Source organism: Meles meles, chromosome 8, assembly GCF_922984935.1.
Source record: "Meles meles chromosome 8, mMelMel3.1 paternal haplotype, whole genome shotgun sequence".
In the NCBI taxonomy this organism is placed as follows: Eukaryota; Metazoa; Chordata; class Mammalia; order Carnivora; family Mustelidae; genus Meles; species Meles meles.
The window spans coordinates 7,128,661-7,147,899 of record NC_060073.1 but is presented as its reverse complement, the minus strand read 5'-3'; the positions used below and the strand labels follow the sequence as shown (position 1 = coordinate 7,147,899).

The window sequence follows — 19,239 nt, the reverse complement described above, 5'->3', positions numbered from 1 at the left end:
TCAGCGCTTTGCCCACTCTGTTTCCTCTTCTTCTCATGGCCAGGGGGCCAGGCTTTAGAAGACAGTTAGTTTTGAGAACTTCCTTATGATCTGGAGGGGAACAGGGAGTGCTCCCTGTTCGGTATTATGTGCTACCATCATATTAGGATGTTTCATTCTTCCCACCACCACCCAGCTTAGACCTTGGAGGCCTTTGTGAATTTAGTGGGGAGACTTGGTTTCTGCTGGTGGTGTCAGCCATAGGACAGTAGCAGAGAACTCCAGCAAGGAGGTGAGAGAGACTCTGGAGAGACTCCTTTAGAAGGCTGATTCTTGGAAAGGCTTTGTGTTTGGACCTAGCTGGGAGCCTTTAGAAGTTCAAGTATGCCAAGAATCCTCCAAAGAACATGATCTAGACACTGGTCCCAGGCCTAGCCCAGAGAATCTCATCGCCGCGGAACACTGTGCATTTGTACCAAGGATTCCAAGTGGCTTTTGTCTAAATTTAAAAATATTTGTATATTTATATATATAATGAAAATCTTCAATTGTATAGAAAAGTTGTAAATCTTTCTCCCTGGACTATCATTCTGATTTAATTCTACTTGCTTCATCACATACCTGTCCAGCTACCCATCCTTCTTTCCATCCATCCATCCATGATTTTTTGAGAATTTCAAAGAAGTTGCAGACATCGGATCCTGCTGCATGTACTTCATTAAATAGAGATAATATTGACTTATGAGTTTTTTTTTAAGATTTTTATTTATTTATTTGACGGGCAGAGATCACAAATAGGCAGAGAGGCAGGCAGAGAGAGAGGAGGAAGCAGGCTCCCTGCTGAGCAGAGAGCCCGACGTGGGGCTCGATCTCAGGACCCTGGGATCATGACCTGAGCTGAAGGCAGAGGCTTTAACCCACTGGGCCACCCAGGCGCCCCGAGTTTTTTCTTCTGAGATAAAATTTACATGAACGAAATGCCTAAATCGTGAGTGTACATTTGCTGCGTCTTAACAAATGCATACACCTGTGTAACCCAAATCCCTATCAAGATATGGAACATCACCAACACAGCAGAAAGTTCCCTCATGCCCCTACCCAGGCAATCCCTGCCCTCATTTCTACCACCACTAACACCCCTAGAAGTTAGCACTATCCTAATTTTTACCCATCATAGTTTGTTTGCTTGTTTTAGAACTTTATGTAAAAGAAAGCCTAGAGTGTATACTATTGTGTAAGACTTCTTCCACTCAGCATAATGTTTGTGAAACTTATCCATATTGGTGTATTTTGTTCCTTTTGATCACTGGGTAATATTCTATTGTATAAATGTATTACAGTTTATTTATCCATTTTTCCAAATGATGAGCATAACTATTACAGTGATTGTTTTAGTAGAGTAGTTAATGATATAGGAAATGCCTATGCTATTCTTTTTAATGCCTATGCTATTCCATTAAGAAAAAAATTTCAGGGGCGCCTGGGTAGCCCAGTGGGTTAAAGCCTCTGCCTTCAGCTCAGGTCATGATCCCAGGGTCCTGAGATCGAGGCCAGCGTTGGGCTCTCTGCTCAGCAGGGAGCCTGCTTCCCCCTCTCTCTCTGCCTGCCTCTCTGCCTACTTGTGCTGTTGGTCAAATAAATAAATAAATAAATAAATAAATAAAATCTTTTAAAAAGAAGAAAACAATTTCAGGATGCAAAATTTATGTACAATAGGATCCTAACTGTGTGAAGAAAATAATTCATAGGAAATATGCTGAAATGTCAACAGTGTCCTTTGCTCTGCTCTAAAAGCTTTTTATATTAATACATTTTATTTTGTTAATTTATTTTTTTAAGATTTTATTTGTTTATTTGACAGACAGAGATCATAAATAAGCAGAGAGGCAGGCAGAGAGAGAGGGGAATCAGGCTCCCTGAGCAGAGAGCCCGATATGGGGCTCGATCCCAGGATGCTGGGACCATGACCTGAGCCGAAGGCAGAGGCTTTAACCCACTGAGCCACCCAGGCACCCTTTATTTTGTGTATTTTTATAAATAATTATAGATTCACAAGAAATTGCAAAGGCAGCCCAACGAGGTCTTATACATTTCATCCTTTGTCCTCAACGCTTACATCTTACCTGACCTTGTACAGTATTAAAACCAGAGAAGTGTCATTGCTATAAAGCGTGTGTATAGTTCAGAATCATTTTATCAGGTGTGTGAAAATTCATGTAATGACCACATGCAAGGTACGGAATCGTTCCATCACCTCAAAGATGCAACCCTTTATAGTCACACCCAGCTCCTCCCCAACCATCCCTAACCCTTTGCAAACACTAATCTGTGTTCCATCTCTATAATTTCCTCATTTTGCGAAGGTTCCATAAGTGAGATCATACAGTGTGTGGCCTTTTGAGATTTGGCCTTTTTCATTCAGCATAATGCCTTTGAGATCCATCAAAGTTGTTAAGTGTATCTGTAGTTCATTCCTTTTTTTTTAATTTATTTTTTTTATTTATTTGACAGAGAGAAATCACAACTAGGCAGAGAGGCAGGCAGAGAGAGAGGAGGAAGCAGGCTCCCTGCGGAGCAGAGATGTGGGGCTCGATCCCAGGACCCTGGGATAATGACCTGAGCTGAAGACAGAGGCTTTAACCCACTGAGCCACCCAGGCGCCCCTGTAGTTCATTCCTTTTTATTGCTTAGTAATATTCAATGGTATGGATACCCCCCCCACACACACACACATACACACTTTTCAAAGTTCCTACTGAGCATGGAATATTTTAATCCTTAGGAAAAAAGAAAAGTACTGATGGGGGGTGGGTAAGATAAAGAAGAAGTTCATGCCTTTAAGGAAATGTTGTGTTGAATTAAATAAGAGAATTTTAGCTTTGGGATGACTTTGACAGTCACCTAGGTTAAGTTTTTCATTTTGCAGGAATTCTCCGTGCAATATCCTGACAAGTAGTTGTGCAGCCTCTGTGTGGATATTCCTAGTAATGGGAACTCACTATCAAATAAAGCATTAAATTGATAACAAAATATGCCTTTCTTTTTTTAAAATTTTATTTATTTGACAGAGAGAGACACAGTGAGAGAAGGAACACAAGCAGGGGGCGTGGGAGAGGGGCGAAGCAGGCTTCCTCCCAAGCAGGGAGTCCAATGCGGGTCTCCATCCCAGGACCTTGGGATCACGACCTGAGCTGAAGGCAGACGCTTAACGACTGAGCCCCCAGGGACTCCAAAATATACCTTTCTTCATAGAACCCGGGCTGGACTGAGAGAAGATCTCTGTCATGGGTTATCTTTGCCCTGCCTAGGTTCTCTTCCCTGTCTCCCCTAACCAGGTAAACACAAGCCCAAGACAGTGAACAAAGCCTGCAGAGCCTGGGCAAGCCATTGAATATGCTAGATCTAGGAATGACCTCTCCGGGGAGATTTCAGTACTCACTGGTGTAGAGAAACAATAGGTCGCAGACCTTTCAAAATGGAATGAAATTCTGCATGAGCGCACCCAGAGACACCCACAATCCCCTAGCAATAGTCTTCTTTCTGCATTGTAGGATGCCCCCAAAAGGCACTGAACCACTAATCCAAGAGGAAAGGTCTCAGATTCTCTCCTGCTTCCAGTCCTTTATAGCTGACTCAAGATCAAGTTTTTCCCCTTCAGCTTTCCTTGAGAGCAGATTCTGATCTGTCCATGGTTCTGATTGTTAATGGATTTCACTGGACAGCCATGTGGGTCCTTTCACTCATTCCTTCACAATAACTAACATTTATTGAGCACTTGCTATGTGCCAGAGACTGTGATATCCTCCTTACGTTTAGCCTCTTTTTTACTGAAGTCTATCAGACGTAATGAAGAGCACAGATCATAAATGTACACCTTAACGAAGTTTCATATAGTGAATCCATTTCATACATCAAACCAAAACAAAGATCAAGAAATAAAACATTATCATCACCCAAGAAGGCCTTTCATCTTCCCTTCCAGGTGCTACCCTCCAATTGTAACCACTGCCTTGACTTTTGACAGCAAAGATTACTTTGTTCCTACTTCTATACTTTATTTATATAAATGGATCATACAAACTGTCTTCTCTTTTGTGTCTGGCTTCTATAGCCCAACATTACGTTTGTGAAGTTTATTCACATTGTTCTAGATAGTTGTTTATTTAGATAGTTTAGTTACCCTTGTTGCCATGTAGCATTACCTTGTGAAAAGCATTCCACAATTTAGGAATTTAGGCTCAGTCATTAAGTGGCTGCCTTCAGCTCAAGTCATGATCCCAGAGTCCTGGGATTGAGCCCCACATCGTGCTCCCTGCTCAACACAAAGCCTGCTTCTCCCTCTGCCTGCTGCTTCCCCTGCTTGTGTTCCCTCTCTTGCTGTGTCTCTCTCTGTCAAATAAATAAATAAAATCTTAAAAATAAAATTCCACAATTTATTCATTCTACTGCTGATGGGGCATTTGAGTTGTTTCAAGTTTTCTACCACTATGAATATTGCTGATAGAAACATTCTTGCTCATATCTTTAGATGAACAGATGTCTTTCCATAATATATAAGATATTACATATACATGGATATATGGATATGTATACACATACATACATACACATTGGGTGGAATGTGGTACATTTTTCAATTCCCATTTTTCAGATGAGAAACAGAGGCTTGAAGAAGTTGACCTAGGAAGTAGTGGGACATGAGCTGGGACATGAATCCTATCCTGTCTGGCATTGGAGCTCAAGTTCTCTAACAATCATTCTTTACTGCCTTCCAGTGCATGGGCCATTTAAAAGTATTCATGATCCTGGGGCGCCTGGCTGTAGAGCATGTAACTCTTGATCTTGGGGATGTGGGTTCGAGCCCCATGTGAGGTGCAGAAACTATGTAAAAATAAAGTCTTTTTAAAAAGATGTTATTTATTTATTTGACACAGAGAGAGAGAGAGAGTTCACAAGTAGGCAGAGGGGCAGACAGAGATTGAGAGGAAGCAGGCTCCCCACTGAGCAGAGAGACCCATGTGGAACTGGGTCCCAGGACCCTGAGATCATGACCTGAGCTGAAGGCAGAGGCTTAACCCACTGAGCCACCCAGGTGCCCCAAAATAAAAATCTTTAAAAAAGAAAAAAGTACTCATGATGTGCCAGACTGGTTGCTGCCATTGAGGAAGATAAAAAGATAGGAAGGCACAGCCACGCAAGAACGAAAATGATAGATAGGTGTGATAGGAGTCTGAGGGAAAGGGGGTTAATTTTATCTTGGAAGATCACAGGAGGCTTCCTAGAGGAAAAAGCATCTAAAGAGAAAAGGCAGGGGGCAGATTATGGGCATGCCAGGATGGTGAGGGAAGGAGTGCCAGGCTGAGAGAGTCTGGGGGCAGAAGAGGAGAAAGTCCTCATAGAGTCACAGCTGCAAGGGTCCTCAGGGGTCACCTTGCCCTGTCCCCTTTGTCCATGCATCCATTTTTACATTGCTGGCTTCCAAATTGATATACTCAGTCTTGACAATTACCCTGCTTTCTAAACTCTTTTCTATTTAGTTGCATGACAAACAGGCATCTCAAATTAAGACTGCCAAGACAGGGCTCCTGATTTTGTCCCCATACACTCTAAACTGCTCCTCTTCCAATCTTTCTTGTTCTTTGAAACCACCAGACACCAACTGCTCAGGCCTCCAACAGCATCATCACGCTTCCTTGTTCCATTTCCCTACATCCAATCCATGAGCATCTCCCATCAGCGATATCTACAAAGCATACCTTGAATGGGATCTCTCATTACCACCTCCCCACTGCCACCCTGGTCATGACTACCATCACCACTCACCTGGATGACTGCAACAGCCTCCTTCCTGCTTTCCCTGCATCCATGCTCCTTTGAAAGGCCACAGAGAGAAGCCTTCTTTGCCTCTTACAGGTTCTGGTGGTTCCAAATGTTCCTTGGTTTGGGGCTTCCTAACTCCAGTCTCTACCTCTGTCTCCATGTGGGCTTCTCCTCTGCACCTTCTCTTCCAATTATTGGTGACCTCCTTTTATTGGTCATTAAATTTAGGGTCCACCTGGATAATCCACAATGATCTCATCTACATCTTACATCTGCAAAGATCCTTTTCCCAAATAAGGTCACATTCATAGGTTATGGGTGGACACATCTTTTATGGATCCATCATTCGACTGAGTACAGAGGTGAATCTCAGAAGCTAAGAGAGTTTACATTGAGTTCAAGCTTTAGTTCTCCAGTGAGTGATTATTTTTCAAAGCGTGTTAGACTCTTGGCCTGCACATACTTGCTATCTCAGCACTGATTGTCCATGCATCCCTTCAAAGGTCGTTCTGTGGAGGGAGTGTCTGCGTTGTGTTTGCTACAAGGCTAACTTGGGGCTATGAATCTAACCAGGGACCTTGCCACTACCCCAAACCCACCAGATCATTGCTGGGGGTATAGCCACTGTGACTAAGGGCCAAAATGGCTTCCTTCTGAAAAATGACCTTCCCAAAGAGAACTAGCTACCAGCTATGCTGGTAACAAAAGAAAAAAGACGAGATCCAAGAAAGTGCTGGTTTTGACAAAAGATGAGGTAGGTAACCATCCCCAATGGTCCCGCCTCCTGGTTCTTATGCCCTTGTGTAATCCCCTCCCCTCGAGCATGGACTGAGACTACAGTACAGTAAAAGTGTCAGGATCATTTCTAAAATTTCCATGGTTCTGTATTGCTCACCTTTTCTCACTCTTTAGCTTTCTTGCTCCGAGGGAAGCCAGCTCCCATGTTGAGCTGCTCTGTGGGGAGGTCCACATGATAAGAAACTAATCGCTCCTGCCAACAGCCTACAAGAACTTGAGGTCCTTGGTCCAGCAGCCTGCAAGGAACTGAAACCTGCCAACAATCTTGTGAGGAGGCTTGGAAGTGGACTCTCTGAGGCCCGCGGACAGCCAACGAGTGAGCTTGGAAGCTGATCTCCCCGCCCCAGGTGACCTTCCCGGTGATGCAGCCTTGGCCAACACTTTGATTGGAGCTTGTGGAAGACCCTGAGCCAGATGCCCCACACTAAGCCATGCCCAGATTCTTGCCTCCACAAAAACTGCGAGATGATAAGACATTTGTCAGTTAAGCCACAACGTTTTGGAGTAATTTGCAGAGCGGTGATAGATATATTCAGAAATAAATTCCGAGGATATATTCAACCATGTTGAAGCCTTATGCTATAACAGTAGCTGTGTTTACAAATTTGAGGATTCACAGATATTAGCTCATATCCCTTCCCAAGAATCCTACAACATCTCCACCCACTCCTTTTCTTTTTCTATTTTTAAATAAACATAATATCAAACTATAGTGACAGTTACACATTCTATTTTTTTCTGCCTCATGTGTTGAGCGTTTCCCCATCTCATTTACTATTCTTCAAAGCATTCTTTTTTCCTCACATCTCTTCAGTGGCCCATTATAGGAATGCATCAAAGTTAATTTAGTCACTTCCCTCCCTCTCTTATGTTTTGAGCTTAAGGTAGGGTTTTTTTTTTAATTTCTTTTCGGCATAACAGTGTTCATTGTTTTTGCACCACACCCAGTGCTCCATGCAACACGTGCCCTCCATAATACCCACCACCTTGTTCCCCCAACCTCCCACCCGCCCCCCCCGCCCCTTCTAAACACTCAGGTTGTTTTTCAGAGTCCATAGTCTCTCGTGGTTCACCTCCCCTTCCAATTTCCCTCAACTCCCTTCTCCTCCATCTCCCCATGTCCTCCATGTTATTTGTTATGCTCCACAAATAAGTGAAACCATATGATACTTGACTCTCTCTGCTTGACTTATTTCACTCAGCATAATCTCTTCCAGTCCCGTCCATGTTGCTACAAAAGTTGGGTATTCATCCTTTTTGATGGAGGCATAATACTCCATCGTGTATATGGACCACATCTTCTTTATCCATTCGTCCGTTGAAGGGCATATTGGTTCTTTCCACAGATTGAGCTTAAGGTAGGGTTTTATCTCCTTGGGTCACACTGATGAGTACGTGCCGGGCCCTTCAAGCCGGGCTCATGGGAGGAGTATGGGGTAGGTAGAAGGCAGGATCATCTGTGTTCGATGAACACAGTGTTCCCCATGTCCCATCAGGTCTGTGCCACTTCCTGGCTATGTGTCCTTGGGCCTGGTACTTAATACTCCCAGGCCTCAGTTTCCCCTTCTGAACAGTGGGAGTAATGCCCATACCTACCTCACAGAGTTATTAGAGGCCTATTAGAGGCATAAGCTGGAGTTAACCCAGCACAGTATCTGACAAATTTTAGGGTATATGGGCTCAAGCCAGACTGCAGTATCCTCGCACACACACACCCTACTCCTCGTTGAGTCCTGGTGCATGGTGCGTTATATGGACTCTCGTTCCAGACTCCAGCTGACCCCCAATCAGCAGCACCTTGGCTTTCCTCCCCCCAGTCTGCTCTCCGTGAACCTGTGCTGCCCCGGCTGTGGCACCATCCACAGTCCTGCAACCATCACACTTGGTCTAGCTGTGTGGTCCTGCAAGTTCAGCCGGTCTCTGGGTCTCAGCTTCCTCCTCTGCGATATTCAGAGGGGGTTAAATGGGAAGGTCTACGAGGGATTGCCCACCTCTAAAGAGAGTTTAGAGGAGGATTAGTTCCTCTTCTCTCAAAGGCCCTTCAGTTTCAACCGTGCCGAGTACAACCAGAGATTTAATGAACGGGCAAAAGCAAAAAGAATCGGAAAACACTTTAATTTATTGACCATAACATGTGTGCCGAGACTTGCGCTCAGTGTCCTGGAGTGTGTCAAATACCAGCATAGTGTCTGCTTACATGTGTGTGAAAATCTGGGGGAAGAATTGGGGTTTCTCATCTCAGGCCCGTTACAGAGCTTGTCCTGAGTCTGAGTGAGAACCCCTCCCCATAACCCCATCCCAGCGATCCTGCAGCTGAGCTCCTGCCTGGGAGAGAGCTGTTTGGGAATAGCCTGGAGAGCTGACCTTAGAGAATCTTCTAGAGGTCTTGGTATGGCTATGGGTGCCCCTCCTGCAGAAATCCCTGGGGGGTGGGGGGCTCTGTTCCAGGCTTCTCCCCAGCTCCAGACTACAGGTTCAGTTCCTTGGCACTGAAAACACTGCTAGGGGAGAAAGAGTCCACTTCCGGGCCTTCGGGGCCCCTGCCTGGCCTCTCCCCATCCAGGCTTGGACTCTGGACTAGCCCCAGCTAGGGCGGGGTTTCAGGAACTGTCCGCGGCTCTGGGAATAGCAAACCAGAAGAAAAAGCTCCTCCCTGCTCCCAGCATGTAAACCTCCTCATACCAGCCCCCAGTTTCTAGGACTTTAGCTCCTAGGGTGCCCGGGTGAGGATCCCACCAGGAGAAGGAGGAAAAGATGGTGGTGTTTCAGGTCCCCCAAAAAAGACTTTGTGACCTTGGGCACGTCACACTGCTTCTCTGGCCTCTGTCTCTTTATCTAAAAAGGTGGAGTGATCATCTGGATATTTGCGGAGTGACCATGAAGTTGAGATAAGAGAATGGCGGTCCCAGGGCCCGGCGGAGTGCTGGGCGGCAGCAATGACGTTCTTTTCCTGGTGAAACGGTGGGCCCGCTGGTCAGCCGCGAAAGGCAACCTCCAATGGAAGACAAGGAGATGCCTGTGGGCTAAGTCTGCTACTTCAGCCCGAGGAAGGGGCGAGCTCAGCTCCCAGGGATGGGTTAGAAGTGGACTTGAGCAGAGGAGAGCAGGGGGAAGGCCAAGAGGGGGTGGGGGCTGGGATCCACACCCAGCCCGAGCTCCTGTGCGGCCGAGAGCACCGCAGCCTTCTGCTCCCTACCCTGCAGGCAGGCCAGCCCCAGAGACACTGAGAGGTTGTCAGGGGAGGACCCCAGCTTCCCGCTGGTGGGGTGCTCCATCACAAGGGGCTGTAGAGGGCCGCATAGGGCTGGGCGGCTGGGCAGGAGGGTGTCGAGCTCAGAGGAAGGCCTTGGAAGGCTGGAGCCAGGGAGTGAGGCTGACTGGACAGGGCTGGGGGACGGCTGGGCAGGAGGTGCGGTGACCTTGGTAGAGCCAAGGGACAGAGAGGGCAGAGGGGACAAGGGGAGGCCAGGCGAACTGTGAGGCTGCGGATCTGGAGAGAGCCGGTGAGCCGAGGGAGAGGAGACTGGGGTCTGGAACAGGCCCAGGGGCTCCTGGCAGCCATGTTGTCCATGGAGCATGGGGTCCGGGGGCCGCTCCGACTGGCCCCAGCCGCCGGGGGTCACCGGAGCCGAGCAGGTGGCTGAGTCCATGAGGCACATGCCCTCGTGTGTGTGCAGGGTCCGGCTCCACCACGCCAGCTCGGCCTGCAGGGCCTGGATCTCCTTCCGCAGCACGTGGTTGTGCTTCTCCAGGGTCTCGTGCTGCTGGGGGCAGAAGCAGATGGGTGGGGGAGGACATGTCAGCCAGCACGTGCCTTGTACCCTGCCCCCAGCATCCTGAACTTAGGGGGAAAGGTATACTGCCGTCCAAATGCCTGAGCGGGGGTCCCTTGGCTCCTCTCTGGCCGGCTCTCCCACAACCACCCAGCCCGTCTCTCCCATTCTGCTCCTCCTGGGGCTCAGACTGGTCTGCACTCCATCCCCGCCTCCAGTCCCCTGAGCCGGCTGCTGGTCTCCACCAGCTGGCCACCTCCACTCGCCTGAGAACTCCTCCAGCCTCCTGACTGGGGCATCCCTGAAACCACCCTATTCTCTTGGCCCCAGAGAAACCATTTGGTAATTATGACATCAACTGTACATCCCAGTTCAAGACCTTCAAAGGCTCCCATGCCTCCCTGTGCACCGTGGCCCCAGCTCACACGTCCAGCTGTATCTGTCTGACATCTCCTGCTCCCCTGAACTTCCTGTCCCTCGGGTGGACTCTGCTACGTCACATTTCCCGTCTCCTCTGCCAGCACCTCCTCCCCTGGGCCGATCCTGACGTGGCCTTCTCTTGACAGAGTCATTCTGTCTTGCACACCTCTAGGCGGCTTCATGCCCCTGTCAGACCTCCCTAGTGCCCAGACCTGACTCACGGAGGCACTGTGGGAGGAGCCCCGGGTAGCGTTTGCCCCAGAACATTCTACTCGGCACTCCTGAACCAGGATCTGGTAGGTTCTGTTCTGCTGGACTCTGGGTTCTTCTTACCCACTGAGAGCAAGCAGTTTTTTTTTTTTTAAGATTTTATTTATTTATTTGACAGACAGAGATCACAAGTAGGCAGAGAGGCAGGCAGAGAGGGAGAGAGGAGGAAGCAGGCTCCCTGCCGAGCAGAGAGCCCAATGCGGGACTCGATCCCAGGACCCTAAGATCATGACCTGAGCCGAAGGCAGAGGCTTTAAACCACTGAGCCACCCAGGCGCCCGAGAGCAAGCAGTTTCTAAACGACCATTTATAGGGACAGCAATGAAAGAACTTTCTTTCCACAGCTCCAAAGGGTGAGTGACTTCCTCTGGTTCCCTCTCCTACATCACTGCTTTTGTGGACAATTTTTTATTTATCTTTTATTTATTTTCCTTTTTTCATTGATTTGAAAGAGAGAGAGCCTGCATGAGCGGGGAGGCGGGGGAGAGACAGAAGCTCAAGACGACTCCTTGAGGAGCACAGGGCCCTAGCCGGGCTCCATGTGGGGCTCGATCTCATGACCCTCATGACCCAAGCCAAAACCAGGAACCCATGGAGCCATACAGGCGCCCTCTTTGCGGACAGTTTTTTTAAAAAGAGAAGCCACAAGGGTGTTTTACATAAAAAAGTTGCTGCGGGCACGAACTCAAAATGCTAACAAGCCTCAAAACCACCAGCAGCCCTACTCCCCGGGCTGGTCTCTGCACGTGGAATGATATTTTTTAAAACCTGGCATTAGGTCACCTCTCACCTAAATTCTCTAAAGGATCATTTATTTTCTGCCTGGCTCCCCCATGAAAATATGAGCCCCAGAGAGTGTGGGGTAGGCTTTTGTCTGCTGTGTCCACAGCGGCATCGCCAATGCTGAGAACTATACCTGCCACACGGGAGACACTCGATAGACCTTTCTAGAAGGAAGGAACATGTGAATGCATGGAGTCTCCACCCTGCCAGGACGGTGCCCTGGTTCTCAGTCACACACAGGCCCATGCCAGCGCTGTTTCATCTGCCGGCAATGCCGTTTCCTACCCTCATCCGTTGGAAAACTCCTACGCATCCTTTAAGACCAGCTCAGACTCCATCCCCATGAACACCCCGATGCCGCGACCTGTGTGTTGCCCCACCCAGGTGCTCCTAGAGCGCTTTATTCTGACTCTATCATCTGCGCCACAGGGCACGACTGAGTTCCTTCTATCTGTCGGGCACTGTTCCAGGGACGGGGAAAGAGCAGGGGACAAAATCGTTCCCTGTCTTCACGGTGCTTCCAGTCTGGTGAGAGAGACAAGCAACAGACCTCTAAAAACTAAGTTCGGGGCCAATCAGAAAACGAGAGCAGAGTAACGGGTAGCAGCTGGGTCTGGAGATCGGGTGTTTTAGGAGGAGCCTTCTGAGGAGCTGACATTTAAACCAAGCAGCCGGAAAGAGTGAGGATCTAGCCGGACTGTGGTCTGAGGCTAGAGGGAATGGTCTCTGCAGATGGCTGGGTGTGCGTGGCCAGTGAAGGAACAGGGAGAACAGGGTGTGGGGTTAGAGGGAGGAGGTAGCATAGGACCTCTGGCAGGGAGGGTTGTGAATTTCACTCAGCGCTCTAAGGACTAAGGTGAAAGCAGCTTTGCCAAGGGCCAGGTCCTGAGCCCAGCTCTGAATCCCCTTCCCTGGGATGAAACAGGCGATGTCCTTTCTCTCTGCACAGAGGAAGAAGAAAAGCTCCAAGGGTCAGGTTACCACCCAAGGTCAAGTTACCATCCAAGGTTAAGAGGCAAGGAGAATGGAGCCCTCCCCCACCGCCCACCGCCCACTGGGGTCCTTTGCCTCCTCTAGTCTCCACAAGGGTCCTGCCTGTGGGCAGGGGTTGTGGTCCCCATTTTTGGATGAGGTCAGGGAAGCTCAGCGAAGGAAGTGACTTGTAGCTATGAGTGCCACGGGCTGGGGCTCCAAAGTCCGTCCCTCTTCACCCTGAACCAGTTTCTCCTAGGGTGAGTGCTTGTCTCCTCTCCCTAGATCCGGGGTGCCTCAAGGGCAGGGCTGGGCCTCGGACACACCTTTGTGTCCCCAGAGGCCACCCCGAGTCTGGCAGAGTTTGTACTCAGCACCTCTCTCCGGCTCAGGCGACCTGGAAACAACACGGCCGTGGAGGGGGAGCTGCTCACAGGCAGGGAGATAGGGATGGAGAAGCCGCAGCCAGGCCAGGTAAGTGGAGTCAGGGTAGGGAAAGGAAGGCATCCCTGACCTGGTGTAGGGCGTCTGCCTTGTCCGTGTGCTTCTGCCGGCTGCGCTGGGCCGCTGCGCGGTTCTTCTGTTTCTTCTTCAGCCTCTGATGCTCCTCGGAGTCCTGCAGGGTGTGAGGCAGAGAGCTCAAGGGTCCCGGCAGGTGCCTGCACCCTCTGACCTGGCCATCTGTAAAGCCACACCCTCCCCGATCCAAGTCTCCCAGGGTCTCCTAGAGGACCCCCTCTGGCTTCCTGGGCACCCACACATGGCATCGCTCGCGTGGTACACCTTCTTGCAACGCCTGCCTCACCCACACATCCTGCTTACCGCTCCCAATGGGGGAGGACAAACGGAGAAGCCCAAAGCCTCAGTTCGAATGCAGACAGAACTAACTTCACGCCTACGCTCTCCTTAGCAGCCATCTGGCTCTGGGCAAATCGCTCCCTTCTCTCAGCCCCGCCGCCTCATCTATGCAAGAGCCATAAATCAGGCGTGCGTCTCGTCTGCAAGGTCAGGACCAGGGTCCGATTCGGCTTTGTGAGCCCATGCCCAGCCCAGGCCCGCAGCTCATATTCAAGGACTCATCAGACATTTATGGAGCACCTACTGTATGCTGGGCACTGAGCCAGGGAGACAGGACCGCAAATCGAGCAGGCAAAAATCCCTGCCCTCCCGTTGCTGACATTCTAGTGTGGCCACAACCTGGAAGGAATGCATGAGTGGACCCGAAGCTCCCCGGCGGTGCCCCTCCCCCTTCCCTGGGCCCCACATTAGGGGGCCCTGGTCCATGAAACTTAGACAAGATATTTAACCCCAATGCCCAAAGTTTTGGAAGGTCAGGCAAGAGAGAATGTCGGAGCCCCACAGCCCAAATCCCCCTTTCCCTAGGTCACTCTGCAGGTGTGTTCTGAGTGTAGGGAGCTCAGATAAGACCCTGCCCTCCCTGGCTGAGGACTCCGTGCTGCTCAGGTCATGGTCACAAGAAGACCATTGCAGGTGCTGGGAGGGCCAAGAGACCGGAGCCTGGCGGGGGAAAGTCCTGTGCTTGACAGAAGGAAGTGGGCTTCTGGTACTTGGGTCCTAGGAGAGGAACAGGGCCTCCAAGGGAAGCCAAGCCAGAGAATTTGGGGAGGGAAGAGAATGCTCTCATAAGGGCAGTGGGGGGAGAGGTGAGTGAGGGGACAGTCCTATTCAGAAGCCACCGTTCTAAACGGGAACCTGGCTCTGTCCTGTGAGAGCAGGAAAGCCCGCATTTCAACCACCTGGGGAAACTGAAGCCCAGAGAGGGTTTATGTGGGCCCCACGGTCACACCGCCCAGAAGTACAGAGCTGGGACTAGAAGCTCTGAACACGTTCCTCCCTGCCTAGGAACTGGGGACGCTTGGCCCTATTCCCCTTCTCATCCCCTGTCCCTGGTTCCCTGTACTCACCGTCCTGGTCAGCAGCCCATTGCCCCCACAGAGGTGCATGGCTTTGGCAGGGGGCGGGCAGAGGCTCAGTTTGGGTGTCCCTCTGCCACTGTGACCTCCCAGTGCCCTCTGGCGCCCAAGGAAGTGGCAGCTCTTTAAATCCCCGGTGACCACTCCGCCCCCAGCAAACCAAGTTTCAGTTTCTTCTAAAGCCACCGGCTGCTCAGAATCCCTGGCTCGGGTTGGCTCACGTGGCTGGAATTTCCTAACACGAACTGGCCTTCCGGTTGGGTCCCTTTTCTGGAAGGAGAATGAGGGAGGGTGGCCAGAGGAGGGGAGACCAAAAGCCTGTTAGGGGGAGGGTGTTCTGGGGAAGGGAGAGCAGGCGGCCAGGCACAGAGCCAAGAGGGGAAGCCAGTGGGGAGCCGAGGGCTCACATGGGACATGGGAGAGCCTCTGGGCTCTGGAATTGCCAAGCGTCCAGGTTCGCAGCCCACCTCCCGCCCGTTGGAGCTGCGCGGCTTTGAGAAGGTGATTCACCCTCTCTGAGTCTTAGTTTCCTCATCTCCAACCAGTGTAGGGGGATGGTACAAATAGCAATTCACAGCTTCACAGAGGAACCAAGCAAGACAATACAACCACCCCCAAACCCTCTGAGACCCATGTTGAGGCAAGTGTGCAAAAATAAGCAATGGTCCTTAAGTAGGAGAACAGATGGATAAATTACTGTGTTTTCATTCAACAGACCACGCAGCAGGAGAGGGGGTGGTGTCTAGCGGTTAGGAGAACAGCTTCCAATCTACGAGAATTGGGGACATAATTTCACCTTTCTGGGGCGCCTGGGGAGCTCAGTCAGTCAAGCCTCTGCCTTCGGCTCAGGTCATGATCTCGGGGTCCTGGATCGAGCCCCACATCGGGCTCTCTGCTCAGCGGGGAGCCTGCTTCTCCCTCCTCCTCTGTCTGCTGCTCCCCTTGCTTGTGCCCTCTCACTCCCTCTCACTCTCTCAAACAAATAAATACAATCTTTTCTTTTAAAGATTTTATTTATTTATTTGACAGAGAGATCACAAGCAGGCAGAGAGGCAGGCAGAGAGAAGGGGGAGGAAGCAGGCTCCCCACTAAGCAGAGAGCCCAATGCGGGGCTCGATCCCAGGACCCTGAGATCATGACCTGATCGGAAGGCAGAGGCTTAACCCACTGCGCCACCCAGGCGCCCCTCAAACAAATAAATACAATCTTAAAAAAATAAGAATTTCACCTTTCACACCTTTGTTTTCAAATCTATAAAGTGGGGATAAAAATAATTCTGTTGGGAACGTGAAATGAGTGGAAGTGGGCAAGGCACCTGCCACTGTGCTTGGTACAGAGGAAGAGGTCAACAAGTATTTGCAGCCACGATCTGCGGCCGGTTCGGAGCTGCACTGAGCATCGCGTGCCTGCGAGTCCATCGTGTCCAGCTGGTTGAAAATCACAAGCCGCAGCAAGGTCCGAACAACACCAGTTCTGTAAGGTGTAATCATATGGGTATACAAATTTGTAATAATTGTAATAAAAGTATAAAAATGTGGGGCGCCTGGGTGACTCTGTGGGTCAAGCCTCTGCCTTCGGCTCAGGTCATGATCTCAGGGTCCTGGAGCCCCGCATCGGGCTCTCTGCTCAGCAGGGAGCCTGCTTCCCTCTCTCTGTCTGCCTCCTTCTCTGCCTACTTGTGATCTCTGTCTGTCAAATAAATACATAAAAAATCTTAAAAAAAAAAAAAAAAAAAGAGCCCTGTGAATGAGCGGCAGCATCTGCCATGCGGCGATCGATTAGTGATGTCTGTCACGGAGGGGGCTGGGAGAGAGGGACCTCGCGCTGCTCCGCCTAGAATCCGGCACCAAACCAGTCTGGGCCTTAGATTCAGACTCCACTCTGATACTTGGCGCTCGAGGGTCAGTGTGACCTGCAGCCTCAGTGTTGTCATATGTACGCTGCAGAGGACAATGAGATCATACCTAGTTTACAAAGTTGCTTTGAAGATGGAAAAGAATGAGCTGAGAAGAAAGTTCTTTGCGTATTGCAAAGTGCTCTCCCACTAGAATAGGTTCCCATTGGCAAGACTGGTGGGAACGCAGGATTAACGAAGCCTCCTAATTTTAAACGCCCCGGTGCATGGGATGGGCAATGACCGCTGGGCCTCCGTGCTTGAAGGGGGCCTGCGAGCAGAGGCTGAAGTGGGGCACCTCCTGCAGGGAGACTGCCTTGATGTCTCCGGATGATTTGTGTTCCTCAGAAACCAAGAGGGCCAGGTCATCGTGGCCAAGGCGGGCACCTATGGGCTCAGTAAGCCAGTGCATGAGCTCCAAAGGGAAGGATCTGGGGAAGCCACACACATAAGGCAACCAAGAAAAAATATCTGTGGGCAGGGGGCAGTGGCTAGGACCCCATCGTTCCCCAACTCAGCCTCCAGACCCAGACCCGGACCCCCAGTCTTTCCCTCTGCAGACCCTAGCCCTGGGTGGAAGGGAGACAGTCACTAAGTGTGCCCGTGGCCCCTCTGCAGAGGCCACAGCCCTGAAGGAAGTCTGAAGGAGGCAGCGTTTACGGCTGGCCCTCCCTGAGGCGTGGCAGGGATGAGAGACACAGAATGGATAATGTTTAACCATGAATGACTGTGTGTGGCTTTCCCAGAGGACTGGCTGGGCAGGCTTCAGGGTCTCCCTGGGCAATTTCTCACTTAGAAGGGCAAGACACTAGTACCCTGAGAGGTCAGGTGGCCTGGGGGGAGGGGACAGAGCTGGAGGCAGGACACACCTCTCTCCTCCGAGCCCTGAGTCCTCGGCCACAGCCAGGGTGGAAGGGCCTGATCCTCTAGGTCAAGGCCCGCGGCCCCCACAGGGGGAGGCTGGGAGGCCTCCCCAGACTAGAGCTACAGAGTGACTCCTTGGGCAATGGGTCTTTCCTGTCTTACTCTCTGAAGTATCCCCAGGGCCTCAGACACTGCCTCCACATCGGGGGTGTTCAGCGGATGAATGAACGAACGCAAGTCTCGCCGACAGCTTGTCAGAAATCCCAGAAGCTTCCTGGACGAGTAATGAAGCTTCTGCCTTACTCATTCCCGTAGGACCTGCCTTGGGTTCCTGGGGGGGTCTCTCCTCAGCCAGCCTCCTCATTTTACCAGTGAGGAAATGGAGGCACAGGGAGGATAGACTCCCACAGCTGGTTTGGGAGAAGCCTGTCCCAGTTCCTTCCCACACCTTACAGGCTTGGAGGGATGCTGGGGGTCTCCAGTTGTCCAGGAATGAGGAGCCTCTGGCTAGGTCTCCCCCGCCGTGTGCACCCCTCACTTGAGGCCTGGTCTTCTCTGCAGAGCAGAGAAAGAGGCCAAGTGGTTGCGGATGGAGCCGAGACTGGCTATCGATCTCCCACTTGCAACTGTGGATGGGCCTGTCTGGGAGCCACACCCGTTCACACCCGGCCCAGGGCACGAAACACACACCGAGCACAGCAGCTGGCGGGGTGGGGTGGGGAGTCCATGGCAACCGAGGGCGCTTCCTCCTGGGGAGATCAGAGGCCTTCCAAAGGAGAAACTCTTCAGCGAGGACATCAAAGGACAGGCAGGCTCCATCCTGGGACCTGGAACTTTTTTTTAAAAGATTTTATTTATTTATTTGACATATAGAGATCACAAGTAGGCAGAGAGGCAGGCAGAGAGAGAGAGAGGAGGAAGCAGGCTCCCTGCTAAGTAGAGAGCCCGATGCGGGGCTCCATCCCAGGATCCCGGGATCACGACCCGAGCTGAAGGCAGAGGCTTTAACCCACTGAGCCACCCAGGTGCCCCTGGGACCTGGAACTTGATCTCAGGCAAGTGACTTAACTCTTCATGCCTCTTCTGTAAAATGGGCATGATAAAAAAGGATTTGATGAACTCATATACGGAAAGGGCTTTAGTATGCTGCCTGGCACACACAGAATCACATAAACGTCGGTGAAACTTTTAACAAAGGCATTCAATAAATATCTGATAAATTTTTTTTTAAGATTTTATTTATTTATTTGACAGAGAGAGATCACAAGTAGGCAGAGAGGCAGGCAGAGAGAGTGAGAGGGAAGCAGGCTCCCTTCAGAGCAGAGAGCCGGACGCGGGACTCGATCCCAGGACCCTGAGATCATGACCCGAGCCGAAGGCAGCGGCTTAAACCACTGAGCCACCCAGGCGCCCCATATCTGATAAATTTTTGTTCACATAACCAAAGGCTTGAATTTTATTTCATTATTATTATGTATTTTAAGAAAAAAAATGGTAGAGGGGTGCCTGAGGGGCTCAGTCGGTTAAGTGTGTGCCTTGGGCTCAAGTCATGATCCTGGAGTCAGTCTTGGGATCGAGCCCAAGTCGAGCTCCCTGCGTAGCGGGGCATCTGCTTCTGTCCTTCCCCCTGCTCGTTTTCTCTCTCTCCCCCATCTCTCACTCTCTCAAATAAATTTTAAAAATCTTAAAGAAAAAAAAAAAGAAATGAAAAGGAAAAAAAGGTGGAGTCCAT

General features: G+C 50.4%; 1 protein-coding gene across 4 annotated transcripts; it reads right to left on the bottom strand.

Annotated features, from left to right (window-relative positions):
• Window positions 1–8,698: 8,698 nt before the first annotated feature.
• Window positions 8,699–15,567, bottom strand: BATF2 (basic leucine zipper ATF-like transcription factor 2). 4 transcript variants are annotated; one of them, XM_046017750.1, is made up of 3 exons: window positions 14,741–15,567; window positions 13,330–13,431; window positions 8,699–10,358 (listed from the first exon to the last, which is right to left on the bottom strand). In XM_046017750.1, exons 1-3 carry the CDS (start codon window positions 14,777–14,779, stop codon window positions 9,675–9,677), a joined length of 825 nt encoding a protein of 274 aa, XP_045873706.1. In that variant the 5' UTR covers window positions 14,780–15,567; the 3' UTR covers window positions 8,699–9,674. The 4 variants fall into 4 exon arrangements, with proteins under 4 accessions (XP_045873706.1, XP_045873705.1, XP_045873704.1 ...); XM_046017749.1 differs by having other exon boundaries at window positions 8,699–10,361; window positions 14,741–15,561; XM_046017748.1 differs by lacking the exon at window positions 14,741–15,567 and adding an exon at window positions 13,918–14,721.
• Window positions 15,568–19,239: the final 3,672 nt, after the last annotated feature.